General features: G+C 37.6%; 4 protein-coding genes across 4 annotated transcripts; 2 read left to right on the top strand and 2 right to left on the bottom strand.

Moving 5' to 3' along the window:
* The first annotated feature begins 3,608 nt into the window (after positions 1-3,608).
* LOC114753981 (transmembrane protein 147-like) lies at positions 3,609-5,832 on the top strand. Its single transcript, XM_028942696.1, has 6 exons — positions 3,609-3,683; positions 3,786-3,845; positions 4,268-4,382; positions 4,493-4,608; positions 4,926-5,050; positions 5,433-5,832. Exons 1-6 carry the CDS (start codon positions 3,624-3,626, stop codon positions 5,554-5,556), a joined length of 600 nt encoding a protein of 199 aa, XP_028798529.1. The 5' UTR covers positions 3,609-3,623; the 3' UTR covers positions 5,557-5,832.
* A 1,126-nt stretch (positions 5,833-6,958) lies between these two features.
* Positions 6,959-10,270, bottom strand: LOC114753977 (B3 domain-containing protein REM16-like). The gene is made up of 5 exons (XM_028942691.1): positions 10,115-10,270; positions 9,392-9,578; positions 8,096-8,657; positions 7,456-7,631; positions 6,959-7,312 (listed from the first exon to the last, which is right to left on the bottom strand). The coding sequence occupies exons 2-5, from the start codon at positions 9,500-9,502 to the stop codon at positions 6,959-6,961; spliced, it is 1,203 nt and encodes a 400-aa protein (XP_028798524.1). The 5' UTR covers positions 9,503-9,578; positions 10,115-10,270.
* A 1,276-nt stretch (positions 10,271-11,546) lies between these two features.
* Positions 11,547-15,707, bottom strand: LOC114753978 (B3 domain-containing protein Os01g0723500). Its single transcript, XM_028942692.1, has 7 exons — positions 15,618-15,707; positions 15,352-15,508; positions 13,946-14,510; positions 13,514-13,689; positions 12,793-13,309; positions 12,369-12,538; positions 11,547-12,262 (listed from the first exon to the last, which is right to left on the bottom strand). The coding sequence occupies exons 2-7, from the start codon at positions 15,439-15,441 to the stop codon at positions 11,933-11,935; spliced, it is 1,848 nt and encodes a 615-aa protein (XP_028798525.1). The 5' UTR covers positions 15,442-15,508; positions 15,618-15,707; the 3' UTR covers positions 11,547-11,932.
* Positions 15,670-17,043, top strand: LOC114753976 (uncharacterized). Its single transcript, XM_028942690.1, has 2 exons — positions 15,670-15,724; positions 16,229-17,043. Exons 1-2 carry the CDS (start codon positions 15,670-15,672, stop codon positions 17,041-17,043), a joined length of 870 nt encoding a protein of 289 aa, XP_028798523.1.
* The last annotated feature ends 260 nt before the right edge of the window (positions 17,044-17,303 follow it).

The following is a 17,303-nucleotide window of genomic DNA, read 5'->3' as shown; positions in this document are numbered from 1 at the left end:
TACTCGAATCTGTAATTAAGTGGGATCACGATGTCATATTTGAGAACTTGATCATCACACATCGTCAGAGTCATGTACATAACTATTAGTATGAATCGGCTCGAGCCGACAGAGTGTGGGAAGGTGCTAGGATAAAGATGGTGCGGGCTTGCAGTGGAAACAAAGGAAAGTAGTGGGTAGAGTGTACATATAAGTAAATTCGTGGGGAGAAGTAATAATGGGAATGTGGACCAATGTGAAAAAGGTACGTGTTAGGGCAGAGGGATTAGAAGTGCTAAAATACACAAGTATGGTGAGTGGACTGCATAGGCAAAGTGCATATAAGAGCATCTGCATGGTGTCAGAAGAGGACAACTCCCATCACTACACAGATCGTCATGTGCCTCCATTCAGTTTTTTGTTGCACACTCATTTCACTTTCATTCCCCACTTCCCTTTCTCTTCACTTTCATTCCAGTACTTGCCATGTTCACTTGACAAAATTCATAATATCGTCAGCTAACCAATAAAATCTCCCCAAAAATTGACAACTTACAGCTTCTTCAAAGAATTATTTTTGCCCGCTTTGGTTTCAGCTTGACAGGCAGATGGCCGATGTAAAAGCAAAACAGTGTAGCATACATGCTGAAATTCTCATCTTGATTTGGTGGATTATGTTCACTACCTTATCTTTTCGTTTCTGTTAATCTGACAAATTCTGTCATTTCTAGAAGGGCAATGGCCCTCTTTCTTCTTTCGTTCCTTTCTTTTTTGTTGTGGTTTTTTTTTGGGGGGGGGGGGGGCGGGGGAAATGTCTCTGCCTAACTGATCAAGTTATGAATTAGGCAAATTAAATCTTGAAATGGAACTATATATATCTTTGGACGTCGAGCACAGACACATTATTATATTGTTGCGCATCTTTTTTTGTGGCCTAGTTGATTCTTCACTCGTATATACGCAGTTTAAGTACTAAGGTGTGACTAGTTACAGAGAATTCATAGCAAAATTAAGAAAAGGCCAACCGAATTGTCGTCGTTGTTGACTTGGGTGAGGTGATAGGTGCCCGCTTGCTCATATTGTAGAGTTCGTAGCTAGGATAGCTCGATATAAAGGTATAATTAGTGTTGATGAGAAGCATAGAAAAGGACAGATAGTAAAGAGAGTTTTGCCGCACTATGAGTCGTTGGGCAAGAAGTCTGCCCACTTGCTGAATTTTGTGTTTCCAGCCAATCTCCGATTGTTGACTTAAGGATAAGAAAAGTAAGCAGGGGAGGTGAGATGAGAATGCATGCGAGCTCAGCTATCAATTTACGCCCAGTGATAAACTCACGGCATGCAAACATTGGGAACAAGGCAGGCCTGGAATCTGACGTGGATCATCCCTCCATCTGCCATGAGCTTAATTTGCATGCATGCATAGATGCATATCACCTCCTCCCTGTTTCTTAGCCCTTCGGAGTCAAACTTTTCCAACTCAGCACAAATCCCTTCCAAAGACGTCCAGGCATGGATTCTTCATAATCATCATCCTTACATGATACTCCTATGGTTGTATTTATAGCACAGAGAAAAGACGTTTTTTTGGTCATATTTATAGGACATTGAGAGAAATTTTTTTTATATTTGTACAATTTTATCCCTCATTTACTATTATGTTGATTTTGTTTACATTAGGTATAATATATATTAAATAGCGATCAAGTTAGAAAGTTATTAAATTTTAGATGAAAATTAATGAAGTTTAAAATTTTTCTTAGTCTATATAAAATATACTGAAAGTGTCTTATAAATAGGATCAGAAGAGTATATAGCATGAATCCCACATAGAATGTGGTTTGCCTTCAAATGAGTGCCCATCCACCACCAGATGATGGTCCCTTTAAGTTCTATCACTTCTGGCCTTTGGCAAATTATCGCCGCCACGACAATTTCAAAGTTGATGTTTAATCAGGTTCGTGTATTTTCAACTTTTACACAATAAATTCAACTGTCTTCATATTCGGTTTCCGAAGCCCAAATCATGAAGCCCACGTCTGAATTCCCCCAAATGTTATGTTGGGGTGACCTCAGGTCTGCTAAGTCTAAAATAAAAACAAAAACTATGCTTTTGGAAGCCCAAATTCCGTGACCCGTTTAGCCGCCGAAAAACGCAACTCTCATGTTTCCGGCCTTGTTGACAGGCTAAACTGTTTTTCCCCATTCATTATCAAGTAATCAAGGTAATATGATTTTTTTATGGAACTATTTTCTTTACAGGGAAAAAAAAAACTATTCATGTGGACTTCCTCCGCCTTTTTTTATAAGAGACGTTGAACTCTATTATATAAATCAAAAGGTTAGTTAAAAATATTAAATAGGTAGAAATTATAAATAATTTTTCTAAAATATCTTTATTTATGAGAAGAGTGAGGATACAAGAAAAAGAGTAAAAAAAATATAAAAAGAGAGAGAATGTGGATGGAAAGAGATGATGATTTGAGAGAAATAAGATAATAAATATATTAAGTATTAATAAATAATTAATAAAAGTAAAATAAAAAATTTATCACAAAAACTTAAATAATTTGTAAACATTACTTTTATTTAGAAATATATGAGAACTGCAGCTGTTGGTTACAAAAAAACGTGACGGGGGAGGAGTTTTTAGGGAAGTCAATTACTACGTCATCAGTCGCAGCTTGCTACATTGAGATCACAGGGTGAACTGAGGCTTCTCTTGTTGTGCTTCAATGGACCTGTGTCTTGCCGCTGTTCCGCGGGCGTTCATCGGCGACAGAGAAGAATGACCTTGTTTCATTTTTTCAATTGTGCAATTCTTACCTTCGGCCCGGACACGCACCCTTTATTATTCTGCTACTCCCTTGTAAGTCTCTTCCTCATAGATCCATCTCCCTTACCTCATTCCTTCCTTCTTGCTTTCATCCCCTAATCTGGTTTTATGTCTATCCCTGTTTTCGTTTTTTCTTTTTTCCCAAATTCGGGATCTAATTTTTTGAAGATGCAAATTTATACCTATCGATCCTCTGACAAGTTCTATAATTTTGCCCTATCGTCTTACTTTTTACCGCTGAATTACTGTCCTTTGTTTTTTTCGTCCCTCTTCATAGTGCCCTAGACGGACCTTTTTTTCCCTTTGGTTAGTGTAGCTGCTTATGTATAGAATATCCAAACGCACGGTGATATTATCCGAGAAGTTCATTTTTCAAATTGGTTCCTGCTCACGAATTGCAGATGGGATTCCATGCGTGAAACAGATCATTAAACGGTTTGGCTATGTTCATGATCTAGATGTTGTTCATTTTCCAATGAGTTTGTTGCTTAGTAGCTGAAGGTTTTTATTTTTTATATTTATTTTAAAAAACTCAAACCGAAAGTTGGACAGCCTAGTTCCGATGAATGCCTGATTGAAATTTTCTGTATCATTGCTTTTAAATATCAAATACTCTTCAAAAGTTGCTCCTGCTATGTGATCAAGGCCTCGTAGTTGTAAACTTGTAAGCAATAGCACGGCATTAATTAAATATTCTTGAGTTGAATCATCTCAGAATTATTTACTTTCTTCTTTGGCAACACAACAGAAAAAAGTAGTTATTGTGCTTTGTTTGCTGATCATGTGACAATTTACATGTGCAGATCTGAGTATGACACCTTGGTACTTCTATCAAAGCAGCTGTGTTTATCTCGCGACAGCATTAGTTAAGGTTGGGAAATGTACTGAATTTTCTGGTCTATGTATCAAAATAATATTTGCACAAAGTAAGATTATGTGTGTCTCTTTTCTTTTGTTTTGCTTATGTTGGCAGCTCGTTTGTCTCGCAACTTTTCTCAAGGTATCTGAGAGCGATAGCTTTGATCCTTATCAGGTATGTTTCTACATTGTGTTATTATCTATTTATGCATGCATTTAGGCACCTGTACTTTTACGTAAGGCAGCTAGATATTCTTTTGGAAATTCCTTAAAAGCATGATCTTGATACCTAATTAATTGAAGACCTTGGATTCACCACAAGGATGTCACCAATGGTCTAAAAGCTAGAATCTGTTACCAATGACTGCGAGGTTCCCCTTCGTGGGGGTGTCAATATAGGGTTTTGGGCTTGCGGAGAAACAATCTTAGCAGGGTAGTTCTGTTGTAAACTTTTGCTAAGCATACAATTGTTCTTTGAATCGAAAGAAGTTGAGACAGCACCTTTGATCCCATGGATGCCATTGTGAAGTTATTGTGCACCTCTAATACCTTTACAATGATTATGAGTGATAAAAAGTGGCTTATTTTTTCTCCCAGGAATGTCTGAAGGCATTAATAGGCTTCATAGATGTTGCTGGGCTTTATTTTGCCTTGACCCAGTTGACTCACAGAAACATCTCTCAAAATCATAAATTTCAAGCAGTTGGCCTAGGTGAGTGGACAGGGTGTCACATCTTATATGATAAAAAAGATGTCTATGTTTATTCATCTCTTGAGAAGTGCATTGATTCTTCTATCTCTTCAATTCATCTCTTGTGGCAGGATGGGCGTTTGCGGATTCTGTACTGCATAGATTGGCACCCCTTTGGGTGGGCGCAAGAGGACTAGAGTTTACTTGGGATTACATTCTGCAAGGCCTAGAGGCTAATGCAAACCTGGTACATTCATCGATTTAATGTGAGATTTCTTTTTTTTTAAAAAAAAGAAAAGGGAAGAGTTCAAATGCACATGTTCTGGCTGCTGGATGATGCCCTGTGTTTTTTGCATGGAGGATGAGGAATGAATGAACCTCATTGTTCATAAATTAGTTCAATTTGATATAAATTTTATGGTTCGTATTGATGATTGTGGGATTCTGTGTTGGTTGAAATGATGAAACTGGAGGTCAGTTGCTTCAGGCAAATATGCTCCTACTTATTCTCAAATTTGTAGTACATAATTATTTAAACTGAGTTTTTGCTCGTGATCTGTACAGGTTTTGAGCATATCTCTTGCGGCACTAGGATCTTTGATGTGGCTCCGAAAGAATAAACCCAAGACTCTGATTCCTATAATATATTTGTGTGCAGGGATTGTGGCTACCATGCCATCCATCACTAGGTATTTCCTGTCTCATCACTGTTTGGCTAACAAGTTTTTCCCCCCCTCTGAATTTATAGTAGGGCAAACTATTTTTCTGTAAGTACATGGTTTTAAATAAAAAAATGAGCATAGGACCTCTCATTGAACATAAGCCTCTAGTTCACTTTTCTCTGGGGAATATTGATACTATCCATTACTATCTCCACTTCTCCCTTGTATAAAGTTGATTAGGATATGATGAACAGTCGTAAAGCATCATGGATATGGTGATTGGGTACCTAGAAGTCATAAAGTTTAGTCTCAGTGATCAATTTGCACTTTTTTATGGTCCATATGTTTAGAGCATTTTGTTGGCCATAATCCATTATAGGGCTGTCTAAACTCTTTTGCCGTTGTGCAGCTATCTGAGGCGAGGCTTGGGGTGGCATTTACTGAAGGTCGTAGGGTTTGAACTTTTCACATCTTTGGTAATGGCTATTTTAAGTTGGCAGCTCTTTGCTGCATGTCAGAGGCCTTCAGCATGAGAACCTATCATGACCAGAATCAGAGAAATGCCATTAAGATTATTGTTAAACTGTGCTTAACTTATTTCTGGCCAGTGTGTTGATGAGCCAATCTCTGCACCAGACGGTAGCTGCCCTGCCGTTTAAATTTTACCAACTTTAGATATATCAATTACAATTTCTTGATATATTTGATTTTTATGTTTCTTGCGAGAAGTTAAATGAAAATTAGAGTTTTGTGAATTTGGAGTTGTGCCGTGAGTTGCTTAGGGTTTGAGGCATCAACTTTGTTGATCACTTCGAAATTGATTTTTGGAAGAATCTTCTTTCATGTTTCGCAACAACCGCTCCTCTTCTGTTTGTTGTGCTAATGTGCGCACGAACTCAACTCAAAGGAGGCAATTACGGCTTTTGTTGTAGATATATTACCAACAAATACATAACCCTGCTTTGTTTTTGGGCGTTCAAACCCAACCTGCACCGCGACATTGTGCGGACCGAGCTTTTATGAAGGATTACCATTTTTTTTTTTTTTTTTGGGGGGGGGGGGGGCATCCGATTATATGATGCACAGTGACTTCATCTTACCAAGGAATGTCTCAGTCGGCGTAGGCAGCCCCATGAGTTAAACCTTCTCAAAGACAAAGAAACTGCATGATCTCATATATATATGTGTAGAGAGAGAGAGAGACAAGTGCCAATCATTTTACACAAAGCCTACTTGAAATGATCAAAGAATTAATTTTAAAAATGAATTATTAATTCGCGTTCACTCTCTATCTAAGGCCAAGGGTACCGTCCTGATTGCAAAACGGTGCGTTGAAAAATGTTAGACCGCGGTCCCATCTCATCTAAGCGTCAAGTTTCCTCTGACCCAAAAAAGAAGCGTCAATTTTCCACTTCCTTTTTTGGGGCTACAAAAGCGACAGATTGTTGAACAGCCCAGATTGGGAATGGGACACAACCGTAGAGATGTCATCGTCACATAATTTACATGATAATTAGTACCTGGTCGATAAAATTTTGTGCTAAAAGAACCAAGCAAAATCATTCAACCAAAACACAAGATAAGCCCTCGTAGTTGTGGCCTATTGATATTTTCTTCTCCAAAATTTTTTATTAAGAGGGAGGATACCCACTTAACAGTGCTTTTGAACATAATTTTCTCCAATAAAAAAAATACCTGTGCTTGGCTAAAAAAGAACATTTCTTTTCTTTCTAAACAACACTACGTAACCAAGACATTTTTTGAACAAATTTTCCACTTCATATTCAACAAACCCATAGAAAATTGTCCAGTCCACTTCATCCCAACGACACAAATAAAACTTGAACATGGTCTGCGGGCGAAAGATTATCATATATAAAAAGAAAAAAAAATTACCATTTAGTTTACAACCCAAGATTACATTAGTACACATCCTCAAAAATACAATGATCCGCGAGATTTAAGGATCGACTCCCATGATTGGATGCAATTCGGACCCCGTTTGCCTCCATAACTCACATTCTGCAGAGGAGAATAATCCTCAATAACTCTGAATATTGTCACATCCATGATCAATGGCTTGCCTTGACCAACTAGTTCAAACACACACACATCAAATTCTTCCAGGTTATTGTCCAGAGCGAACTGTTTCCATCCACCAGTCAGTCCTCCAGTTCGACGACCATGTTCAAAGCTGTATTTGGCATGCCATTCATTCCCTCCCGTGCGCAATATCACGTCTTCAGAGTGAGGAAAAAGATGTTCCGCTAACCACTTGCTAGGGATTGACTGGCGTGCCACAAGAAACAACAATGCAGTTTATAATGCCCAGATCAACATCAAACATTATGAATACCATGCCACCGAAATTACATAAACAAGGCTTTAGAATATCCTAAGAAGGAAAATAAGGTTATAAAGCAACAGATTACCGCATAGAATCTCTTGTATACATGTGTGGGACGCATGATTATGTAGAAACCCTGGTCAGTACATGCTGCCTGAGCTAATTGGAGGGCAGTCGTCTTCTCATCTTCTGTAACAGGTCTTCTGTTTGAAATATAAATTTCATTCGTCTTACTTCTGCTCGCAGATGAGGGTTCAGCATCTAACAAATTCATTGACCACCATTATCAGGACCAAAATCAGATTTCACATCAAATACTGATTCCATTACTGTTTGAAACTTATTTCTCTTTTTTAATTTGGGGATGCTTCTATTTGTCCGTTATTCTGACTATGCAGGAACGGCAGTTGTCTATTTTCTTCCATTACATCTCTTTGGAGAGAGAGTTATTTGAGGGGTATGATTATCCCTTGTGGATATGCCAGGAGATTAGGAGACTCTTTTGAACTCATGAATTACCTCTTTTTATAACTGATAATGAGTTTGTAATTTGTATTTCTTTGTTTTGGGAAGACTTCTTGTTCTTGGTTTTTTATATTCCTTTACTTTTCAATAAATTATCGTCCCTTCCATAAGAACATGTTACAGGTTTTTTTTAATGAGAAAAAAGATAGAAGAACAGCAAAAAGGTCTAGGCCCTGCGTCACATTGAGTGAAATTATTACCAGCAATCAAGTTAGCTCTGTCCGTGCGCGTTTTAGATCCTCTGGTTCCTCCCCTCTGCTTAGTTTGGACATCCGCAACTGCCATTGGAATTGCTGTCACAGGGGAGGCAAATTCCACACCAGCATCACGGGCCTCTTTGCTACTAATTTCAGAAGGGATGACAGCCGGCACTCCCATGCTCTCACCATGCACAAACTTCTCAGGCGAAGCATGTTCAGTGGGAATATTAGAGCGGAAATTGACTTCTTTCAAACGGTTACCTCTGATTCTCTTATTTGTATGCCCACATTTCCTAACAAAATAAGAAGCAGCCTTCTCACAGGAGCCACCCCAGCCAAATATTAGAACATCAAACTGCGATTCGTTATTGTACTTGAAGACCAGGAGATCATTCTCTTCCAAACAGTGATCTTCAACAAATTGTTGCCAGCCGTGCGTGAAATGCAAGGTATCATTTGTGGTTGTCAATCCAACACTCCACTCATCGCCACCAGGACCTCTCAGAGTTACATTATCTGGCAATTTCTTTCTCAAATTATCTGAAAAACTTCTGGGCAGTGTCTGCAGTTTTTATTCAATAAAATTCAATTCGCATATTTGAGAATAAGATACAACACGCTGAAGAGAAATATTTACAGAACATATTTCTGATCACATGGTACTATCGCGTAGTATCTGAAGATAGCATGAAGTTTTTTCAGCAACTGAAGCAAGTAATTATCTATCAGAAAAGCGGCCGCTAGACATTTTACGGGTATTGTCAGTGATTCTAGTACTAGGACAACTACACACACGCATGCACACATTTGCTCTCTCCCCATTCAATCTTTTCTTTTTACCCACTTTTGTCTCTCTTGGAACTCTTATTCTCTTTCCCCCACATTATAGTGTCTACAGAGATTTCTACAAACGCTGGGACTGTAAAAAGGAACCAACAAAGGCAGAGAAACCGTGGTCTCTTCGCGAAGACATAGATGGACTCACGAGATAACAATCGATCTTAAGGTCATAAAGGTTAAAAAAGGTAGAAAAAGGTAAAAAGCAAGAAAGAAAAATAAGAGGGCAATTCGACATACTGCAAAGAAAAGCGAGGAAGAAAGGGGGCCAAACAAAAGGAAGGTAATATCGGAACCCCTGGAAGTATGAGGATGAGAAGAAAGCAAACAACGGGAAGCGTGCACTGAAATTACAGACTAAGACTCATATGTAATGAAATCTGTATGATCGAGTGGGTGGGCCAATTATGTGATCGGCGACAGAAAAGAAGAGGAAGAGGAAGAGGAAGAGAGACTTACAAGCTGTCGATCAAAGCCCTTGGGAAGATAGTGGGCAAAATGGACGAATTGGAAACGGGTCCAGTAAATGTCGTCTACCCATGATCTACAGCTTTCACAATTTTCTCCCATTTCTACTGACACAGATCGCCCAGGGCAAGGGTAGAAGCCTTGAGAGTTGAAGCAGCTCGCGAGCTCCAGGAATCCACTACATAAGCTCAATAAAAAATCACCGAGGTCCTTTTATTAGGTGCATAATTATCTTCTCGACCGTTTCGGGAATTTTAAGTGTGCGCTAAAAAGTATTAATGAAGGGTACGTATGAAAAAATAAGATGATTTTGAAAATACTCCCTCCGTTCCTTATTATAAGAGACGAATAATCGAATTACGTTGATAAAAAAAGAAGTTAAAATTAGTTAAGAACAATCAATGTGTAAAAAATATAATCTTTTTTCTAAAAATACCCTCATTAATAAGGAGAGAGAGCATGAGAGAACAATTAAATTATTGAAAGAAAGAGAAGTGGGAGGGAGAGAGAGAATGAATTGGAGACAATAAATATGGGTAAAATAGGAAATCAACACAAAAAAGTAGAGACAACTTTTAAGTGTCTTTTATATATAAGAACATGCTATAAGCATCAAATGTCTCTTATAATAAAGAACGGAGGGAGTATAGATTACATTTTTTGGGAAAAAAAGCCTCCAGCAATTAAAACGGACACAAATAAATAAATAAATACCAGTACTCGCATGCGGCCTCGCCCAGCCCCAGGTGCTGTGATGTCGCCCATCCAATCCAATCTAGAAACGAGGAGCACGAGGCAGAGGGGGGCTTGGTGGGTCCACTTCTCTCTGCCTCTGACCCCCCCTCCCTCTGCGGGCAGCACGACTTCGGAAGGCTATCTCAGCTTTATGCTTCGTAAAATGGATAGCAAACTGAGAGAAGGAAGGCTGGTCCCAAAAAAAAAAAAAGAGAGAGAGAAAAGAAGAAATAACCTTTTTTTTAAATAGAGTGAACCTATTTAGAGTAACTTATAAATTATAAATAATTTTTTAATTATAATTTACTCAGTAGAAAGTAAATACGTGAGAAATTTTTTTTCTTAACTTACATAAAACATGTTTATAAATATTTTTCATCACTGCTCCAAACAGGCCTATCAGGTATAATAATTTGCTTCTGCCCAATCAAATTAATCTTTTGCTCTTCTATTTAAGAATGATTACTTCAAATATCCGATTTATTAAAAATTACTAGATAAAAATATATTAATATAATGACTCATTTTTACACCAATTCATTTAGTCTTGCAAAAGGTCATCAGCAGCCATACGCCGCCCAAATTATAATAATAAACCATCAGAAGATGCTTTTATACTTCATGATATGAAGGTGAAAAACCTATTGTAGCATTTATTAGACTTGTTTCAGCATTGGCGCAGCATTTGTCTACTTATCAATTCATAGCCTACAACAAATACTTTAGTTGCATCCTCCATGACTCTATTAGCAGGCGACTTTGTTGTCTGTAAATTCAAAGCATCTGAGAAAATAAGCCCCCAAAACATCAAAAGCTGATGGGAAAGTTAAGCCTACTCATGCCAACTCTTCCTTCCTGAAAAAAGATTTGCGTAGTAACGGACGGCGGTTAAGCGGCGCGTTAGCCGTTGGTTCCGTTTGATAAGCAGCTAAAATAAAATTCCAGTGACTACTATCCAAGTATCATGTTAAATTTCACATTAATGCAATAACGCAACTTTCACAAATCATCCTTGTTCATAGGTAAGAGACTTAATGAACAAAATAAGTGCTGACTGACAACCACATCGTTTCAGACATTGAGTAATGAAAGAAAAAACACATAATAATAACATAAAAAATCAATTAATTCGATTGTCTGATAGGATTCAAAATTTTAAAAGATGTGAAGATATAAGATTAAAATTTAATAATATATACATACAAATTTTAGGAAAATAATAAGAAATGCATGAACCCATTAAATTTGCGTAGTTCTGCCAGCAAGCCAGCCTTTTGAAGCTCTTGCCAGTTCCCTATGGCAACACAATCTGATCAAACTTCCTGCGAAAGATTGCTTAATCCTTCACTGGTCTGCTAGGAAACAACCTTTTTCTCATTTCTCGGGCTGCATGCCCAAATAAGAAGGTTTAATAACCCAACGCATCCACAGATCCCTCACCTCCCAACAGGTTCCATTCCATTATGGTTGCCATTACAACTTTTACAAGGCAACAGCTACATTACCCCCCCCCTTTCCTATTCTCTTAATATGGATGAGCATGGATGAATGGGTCTAACAATGCCAAATATCGAAAGAGGCCGACCTTCATAATTTAAGCGATAGTAACGCATCATGAGTCTCCTGGTAATAGGTGACAACCAACGTGATGTCGACTTAGGATGTGAACTCTATTTTCTGTCCCTTTTTATTTTTCGAAGGGAGAGAGAGTTTTGCGTTTGTGGGTTGGGGGAGGGGGATCATTCATGGATTGTTTAAAAGCATAAAACATGTCCATTGAAGATTGATTCATCTGTCTCACAAGCATGAGTGTTTACTGGTCGTTGGAACTACAGGTAATCTACTAGATTTTGGTTCCCTGTTCTGATGGTCAAGCCCTTCCTTACCAATCCCAGAAATATAAACTTGCATTTCATACTGACCAACAAGTTCGAAAATGCACGTGTCTCCAAAATTGATGTCATTATCACGGACAAAGGCCATCCATCCCCCACAAAAGGTGTGCACTGCTCTGCCTTTTGTGTCTGGAACAGAGTTCACAGCCCAACATTCACCTCTCAAATTACGAAGCACAACTTCTGTTTTGTATGATGGAAGATGCGCTGCAGAAAACTGATATGGGATTTTCTACAATGCGAGGGACAAAAAAATCCAATGGATTAGAACTGATGTTAGGAAATACAAATTACTAATAGATGTGGTCAAAAGCATTACATGATTTCTAATCACTCACCAAAGTGTATGATCCGCTGACATTGAACTTTTTCATGACTTTTACAAAACTAGGAAATGAGGAAGTGAAGGCCTGAGCTGCTCTTTGTTCATCAAGTGCAAACAGCATTCTCAAACCAGCTTTAGCCTGTGAGCTTAGTTCATCTTCAGTTCGATGTCTTCTCTGAACACCTGTCTTCGTTTACAGTTAAAAGTATGAAATAAGTCATGATTTGGACGATATATTCTTTTATAGATTAAAGATATTCAACATTCATCTGTCTTCAGTAATTATCACTCGCAAAGATTCCAATTTGAATTATTAAATTAATTTCCTTTTTTTGGCCAAACAGAATAAAACTACTAGCAGAAACGTAATGCTATCAATTCATATTGAATTAGAATCTGAATGCAAAGCCCAGTTAAGAAATAGATAGAAACCTCACCCAACTTATTATGGGCAGCTTTTGACTGAGGGCAAATCCCTGTCTTCTTAGAAGCCTTCGACACTCCGCCAGGATTCTCTTTATCCACAGACAAAACAGCATCCTGACACATCCTTGACCACTTTTTATCAGATAGATCAACATTTCCATTGCATTTTGGATTGACTTTGGCCTTGATCGGCATACATCGAGAAGTTCTATGGGAATTGATGGAATGTCCTGTAAGAGGCCTACTAAAAGCTACTTTCCCACCCTGACAGTCTATCCCATCTTTTCCTGCTCCAACAATGCGGACTCGTAATTCACGCTCATGAACAAGTTCAAAAATGCAGATATCCCCAACTTTAATGTTATTGTCACGAACAAAAGCCATCCATCCACCACAGAGAGTGTGACTCGTATGTACTCTTGTTGTTGGCACAGAATTAACAGTCCAACGCTCCCCTTTTATATTATGAAGGATGATCTTTATCTTGCAGTTTGGAAGATGCACCATTGAAAATTGATACGGAATATTCTGTATGATACCACCCAAATTCATATGTCAAATTCAGAGAGAGAGAGAGAGAGATTATAACAACTGTGTTGTCAAGTGTGATGACCTTGTGCAGGGAAGTAGTGATCAAACTGCAAAAGTGATTTATAACAGAAGGGCAGCCACTACATAATAAAATAAAATTATATAGGAAGTAAAATAAGAACCACAAAAGGGATAACACACCAGAGTATATGAACCACTGATGTTGAAGCTTTTCATGATTCTCACGAAATACGGGAAAGAGGAAGTAAACAATTGAGCTAATCTTTTCTCATCATGTGACGATAACTTTGACAGACAAACTCTATTATTCATACAAGGATCATCTTCTTTCCCACTTCCAATCTGCATAGCAGCCTCTGTATTGAATATAACAATTAAATAAAGCAGCGTATTAAGATTTACATTTCTTTGCCTCATGATCCAACTTGAGCAATAAAAGGTATATGCCAGTAAATAAACATGGTATTCAGGACTTTAAAAAAAGCTTTTGTGACTACGGTAAGCTTACTGTTCATGTTCATCTCAAGACTTAATTTTGACATACAAATAATTACAATATAATGACCTTGTTTGTGAGACTCAAAATGTGATTGATTAAATTAACAGTTTTACCTTCACATTCGTTGCTATCATCCATTCGAGAAGGCAAAGCAACATCACTAGCTGGGCATCTAAGTTGTGCATCTTCTTTGGAGGATTCTCCTTTTTCTCTGAACATATTAATTGGTTTTACCCACTCAAGCAAGGATAAATCTTTACTAACTATACTCATCTTGAGTTCCTGGTTCTCAAAGGCACTCCCTCTCATTTTCTTTGGCACGCCTTCAGCAACAACATTCAAAGAATAATTCTCCTCCCTATTTCTTTTATGTGCATTAATATGATTGAGGTCACATGAATTTTGGCTGCACTTAGATATAAATGCTGCTTCTTTCTCGCATGCTCTTTGATCAAAGACTAGCACATTGAAGTGTAGGTGACCCTCATATCTGAAAACCAAAAGGTCACCAACTTCCATAACATGATCTTCCAAAAACGTCTGCCATCCATGATGGAGGAATAGATCATTCCCCTCCTTAACCAGTTGAACATGCCAAGTATTTCCGCTAGGACCCGTCAATGAGACTAAACCAGACGTCCTACCTTCAAAGCAATGGCTGAAACCGGAAGGAATTCTCTGCAGAAACAGAGAGTTTTTTCTTAGGACCACTAGAATTCCAAGATGCATACAGTCTAGATACATTGGCAACCAAGAAAGACAATTCCATGGCCAAATTATACATTGGGCAACAGTTTCAACATTCAGCCGTTCCTAAAACCTTAGAAGGCACTTTGAATATAGATGACCATAAATTGTTCACAAAATGATTACGTAGGAAAATTTAAGGTGCCCATGAATTCCGACAGTCAGCCCTGTACAAATCCTAAAGCATTTGGTTTCAAAGCTTCATTTTCTAAAAAATTTCTACACATAAAATTGAAAAGAAGATATATATTTATCCACAGCATAGGGCAGTTCAATCTGTCACTATTATGGAAAGAGAGATAGATGTATCATACATATCTTTACAAGGAAGTGAGCTCTCTTCGCAAGCAATGACAACAAATAATAGCATTAAGCATCATTTAGATACATTTGGTTCATGTATATTTGAAGAGGAAATTTAATCCTGATCCAGCCATTATTAATGCCAAAAGAAAAAGAAAACTTAATCACCAACCTGATGAAAAAATGATAAATCCTTACTATAATATTGGGGAGATTAAAGTCGAGCTTAAACAGCATATAACAGCGATAAAGATATGACAGGAATACTGTATCCGGTCTTATATGTAGGACATAATTAGTATTCGCGTTATTCAGATTGGAAATTTCAAACTCGAGTTCAAACTCATTTAAGGGGCAAAAAAATATATTGATATTTCAACATCACAGTGGCCCCATCGATGATGGAGTAGAATAGGAGTGCCACGTCGCAGACAACGATAAAAATGTTGAAAGGGGAAAAGGACTATACCAGTCTGTCGGAGCAAGGTGTGGAGGAATAAAGCTCATAGAAGTGAGGCCTCCTCACATTTAGGTTCGCCTCACAGTCCCGGCAAGCCATTAAGCCTACTTTCCCTCTATATTAGATAAAATTTTTGAGTACGCGCTCTCTAACGACCAACCAGCATCTGAATTTTGTAACACGAGAATGATCAGTGGAAAAGCAAAAGGGAGGCTATGAAACATAAATAAATAGAGAAAACTAAGATTTGGGGGAAGTAGAGAAAAAGCAAACACCTAGGAGGAGTCAGGACAGGGAAGAAAGAATTTGAGAAACCCCTCCGGGAAGATGGCTTCGACAAATCTTGCTTGCGTCCTTCATTGTGGAGAGCTGAGCCAGCCAGGTTGGTCGTGGGCCGTTTTTGGTCCTCCTCTTACTCACGTTCGGAAAACGACGCCGTTTATATTTTTTGTTTGGGCTTCCCAGTTCGCGCCACAAAAATGAAAAATAACAAAAGAAAACCATGCGGCTGCCTGAAAAAACAAGCAGAACGGTAATGCCAGGTCGTTTTTACTTTTTATACCATCTTTTATTAGAATTAACTTTGGAAAAATAGAAAAAAAAAATACCGTCAAAATAAAAAAATTACACACAAGGATTCATAAAAATTGTTATCAAAATTTAAACTAATATTGTCGCAGATTCTTATTTATAATTTTTCCATTTTCATGATTTTTTTTGCCATTTTTCTGTTAACATTTTAGAATAATTTAACCAAGTGCGAACTAGCACGCACTAGGCATATGATGGTGGTTTTATTAGGGAACTAGCACGCACTAGGCATCCGTAAATTTTTTCTTTCGAAGATCTGGTGAGACAATTAGTCACTATTTCTATGATGTGTTAGGAGCCATTATTGAAGTAGGCGATAAATTTATTGTGCAACCTAATGGAGCAATAGTCCCTCCTGAAATCCATGCAAATGAGAGGTTTTATCCTTTTTTTAAGGATTGTACTAGCGCTATAGATGGAACACATATACATGTGAAGGTATCTGTTAAATATGCTCCTCGATATCGTGGTAGGAAAGAATTCCCAACACAGAATGTGTTAGCAGCTTGCTCATTTGATTTAAAATTCACCTATGTGCTCACTGGATGGGAAGGCACAGCATCTGACTCTAGAATTATGAAAAATGCATTAACACGAGAGGATAAGCTGAAAATTCCTGAAGGTAAATACTACTTTGTGGATGCTGGTTTCATGCTAACTAGTGGACTCATTACACCCTACAAACGAGTCCATTATCATTTGAAAGAGTTTTCAGAAAGAAATCCACTCCAAAATTATAAAGAATTGTTTAATTTGCGACATTCGTCATTACGCAATGCAATTAAAAGGGCTTTTAGTGTTTTGAAAAAAAGATTTGACATTTTAGCCAATTCAGCTGAGCCTACTTATGGAGTGAAAGCTCAAACTCTTATTATTGGAGCATGTTGCATTCTTCATAACTATTTAATGAGTATAGATCCTAATGAGGATCTCATAGAAGAAGTAGATCGTGAACTTGCAACTCAATCTGAGTCTAATGATAATAATCGTGATCGACGTGGTGACAATGAGGAGGCTGCTCGGGGACAATTGATTAGAGATACTATAGCAAATGAGATGTGGATAGATTATCAAAATAGGCTAATGAGACATGATGGCAATGTACCCTAATCAGTTTAAAGCTTGTGCTTTGATGTACTTGTTGTTTCATGTCTATTTGGTTGTATTGTATTTGATATTTGAGACTTGTTTTTTTTTTAAATTTGGTTGTATTGTAATAATTTTGAAATTAAACTTTTATGTATTGTATTTGAAGTTTGAGACTTGTTACTTTTAAATTTGGTTGTATTGTAATAATTTTGTAGTTAGACTTTTATGGATTGTATTTGAAGTTTGAGACTTATTGCTTTTAAATTTTTTATGTAATGTAA

The sequence above is a fragment of the Neltuma alba genome, unplaced genomic scaffold (genome assembly GCF_004799145.2).
Source record: "Neltuma alba isolate B1F8T4 unplaced genomic scaffold, ASM479914v2 tig00008349_pilon, whole genome shotgun sequence".
In the NCBI taxonomy this organism is placed as follows: Eukaryota; Viridiplantae; Streptophyta; class Magnoliopsida; order Fabales; family Fabaceae; genus Neltuma; species Neltuma alba.
Note: the sequence above shows the minus strand (reverse complement) of the source record. Positions and strands in the feature narration are given on the sequence as shown.

Coding starts and splice junctions, on each gene's coding strand:
- LOC114753981 (XM_028942696.1), top strand. CDS start 3,624: ATGACACCTTGGTACTTCTATCAAAGCAGCTGTGTTTATCTCGCGACA. Junction 3,846..4,267: donor ATAGCTTTGATCCTTATCAG/GTATGTTTCTAC, acceptor TTTTTCTCCCAG/GAATGTCTGAAGGCATTAAT. Junction 4,383..4,492: donor ATTTCAAGCAGTTGGCCTAG/GTGAGTGGACAG, acceptor CTCTTGTGGCAG/GATGGGCGTTTGCGGATTCT.
- LOC114753978 (XM_028942692.1), bottom strand. CDS start 15,441: ATGGCTTGCCGGGACTGTGAGGCGAACCTAAATGTGAGGAGGCCTCAC. Junction 14,511..15,351: donor CACCTTGCTCCGACAGACTG/GTATAGTCCTTT, acceptor CTGTTTCTGCAG/AGAATTCCTTCCGGTTTCAG. Junction 13,310..13,513: donor TCAGTGGTTCATATACTCTG/GTGTGTTATCCC, acceptor GGTATCATACAG/AATATTCCGTATCAATTTTC.
- LOC114753977 (XM_028942691.1), bottom strand. CDS start 9,502: ATGGGAGAAAATTGTGAAAGCTGTAGATCATGGGTAGACGACATTTAC. Junction 8,658..9,391: donor AGGGCTTTGATCGACAGCTT/GTAAGTCTCTCT, acceptor TAAAAACTGCAG/ACACTGCCCAGAAGTTTTTC. Junction 7,313..7,455: donor TATACAAGAGATTCTATGCG/GTAATCTGTTGC, acceptor GTGGCACGCCAG/TCAATCCCTAGCAAGTGGTT.
- LOC114753976 (XM_028942690.1), top strand. CDS start 15,670: ATGGCTTCGACAAATCTTGCTTGCGTCCTTCATTGTGGAGAGCTGAGC. Junction 15,725..16,228: donor TGGAGAGCTGAGCCAGCCAG/GTTGGTCGTGGG, acceptor ATGATGTGTTAG/GAGCCATTATTGAAGTAGGC.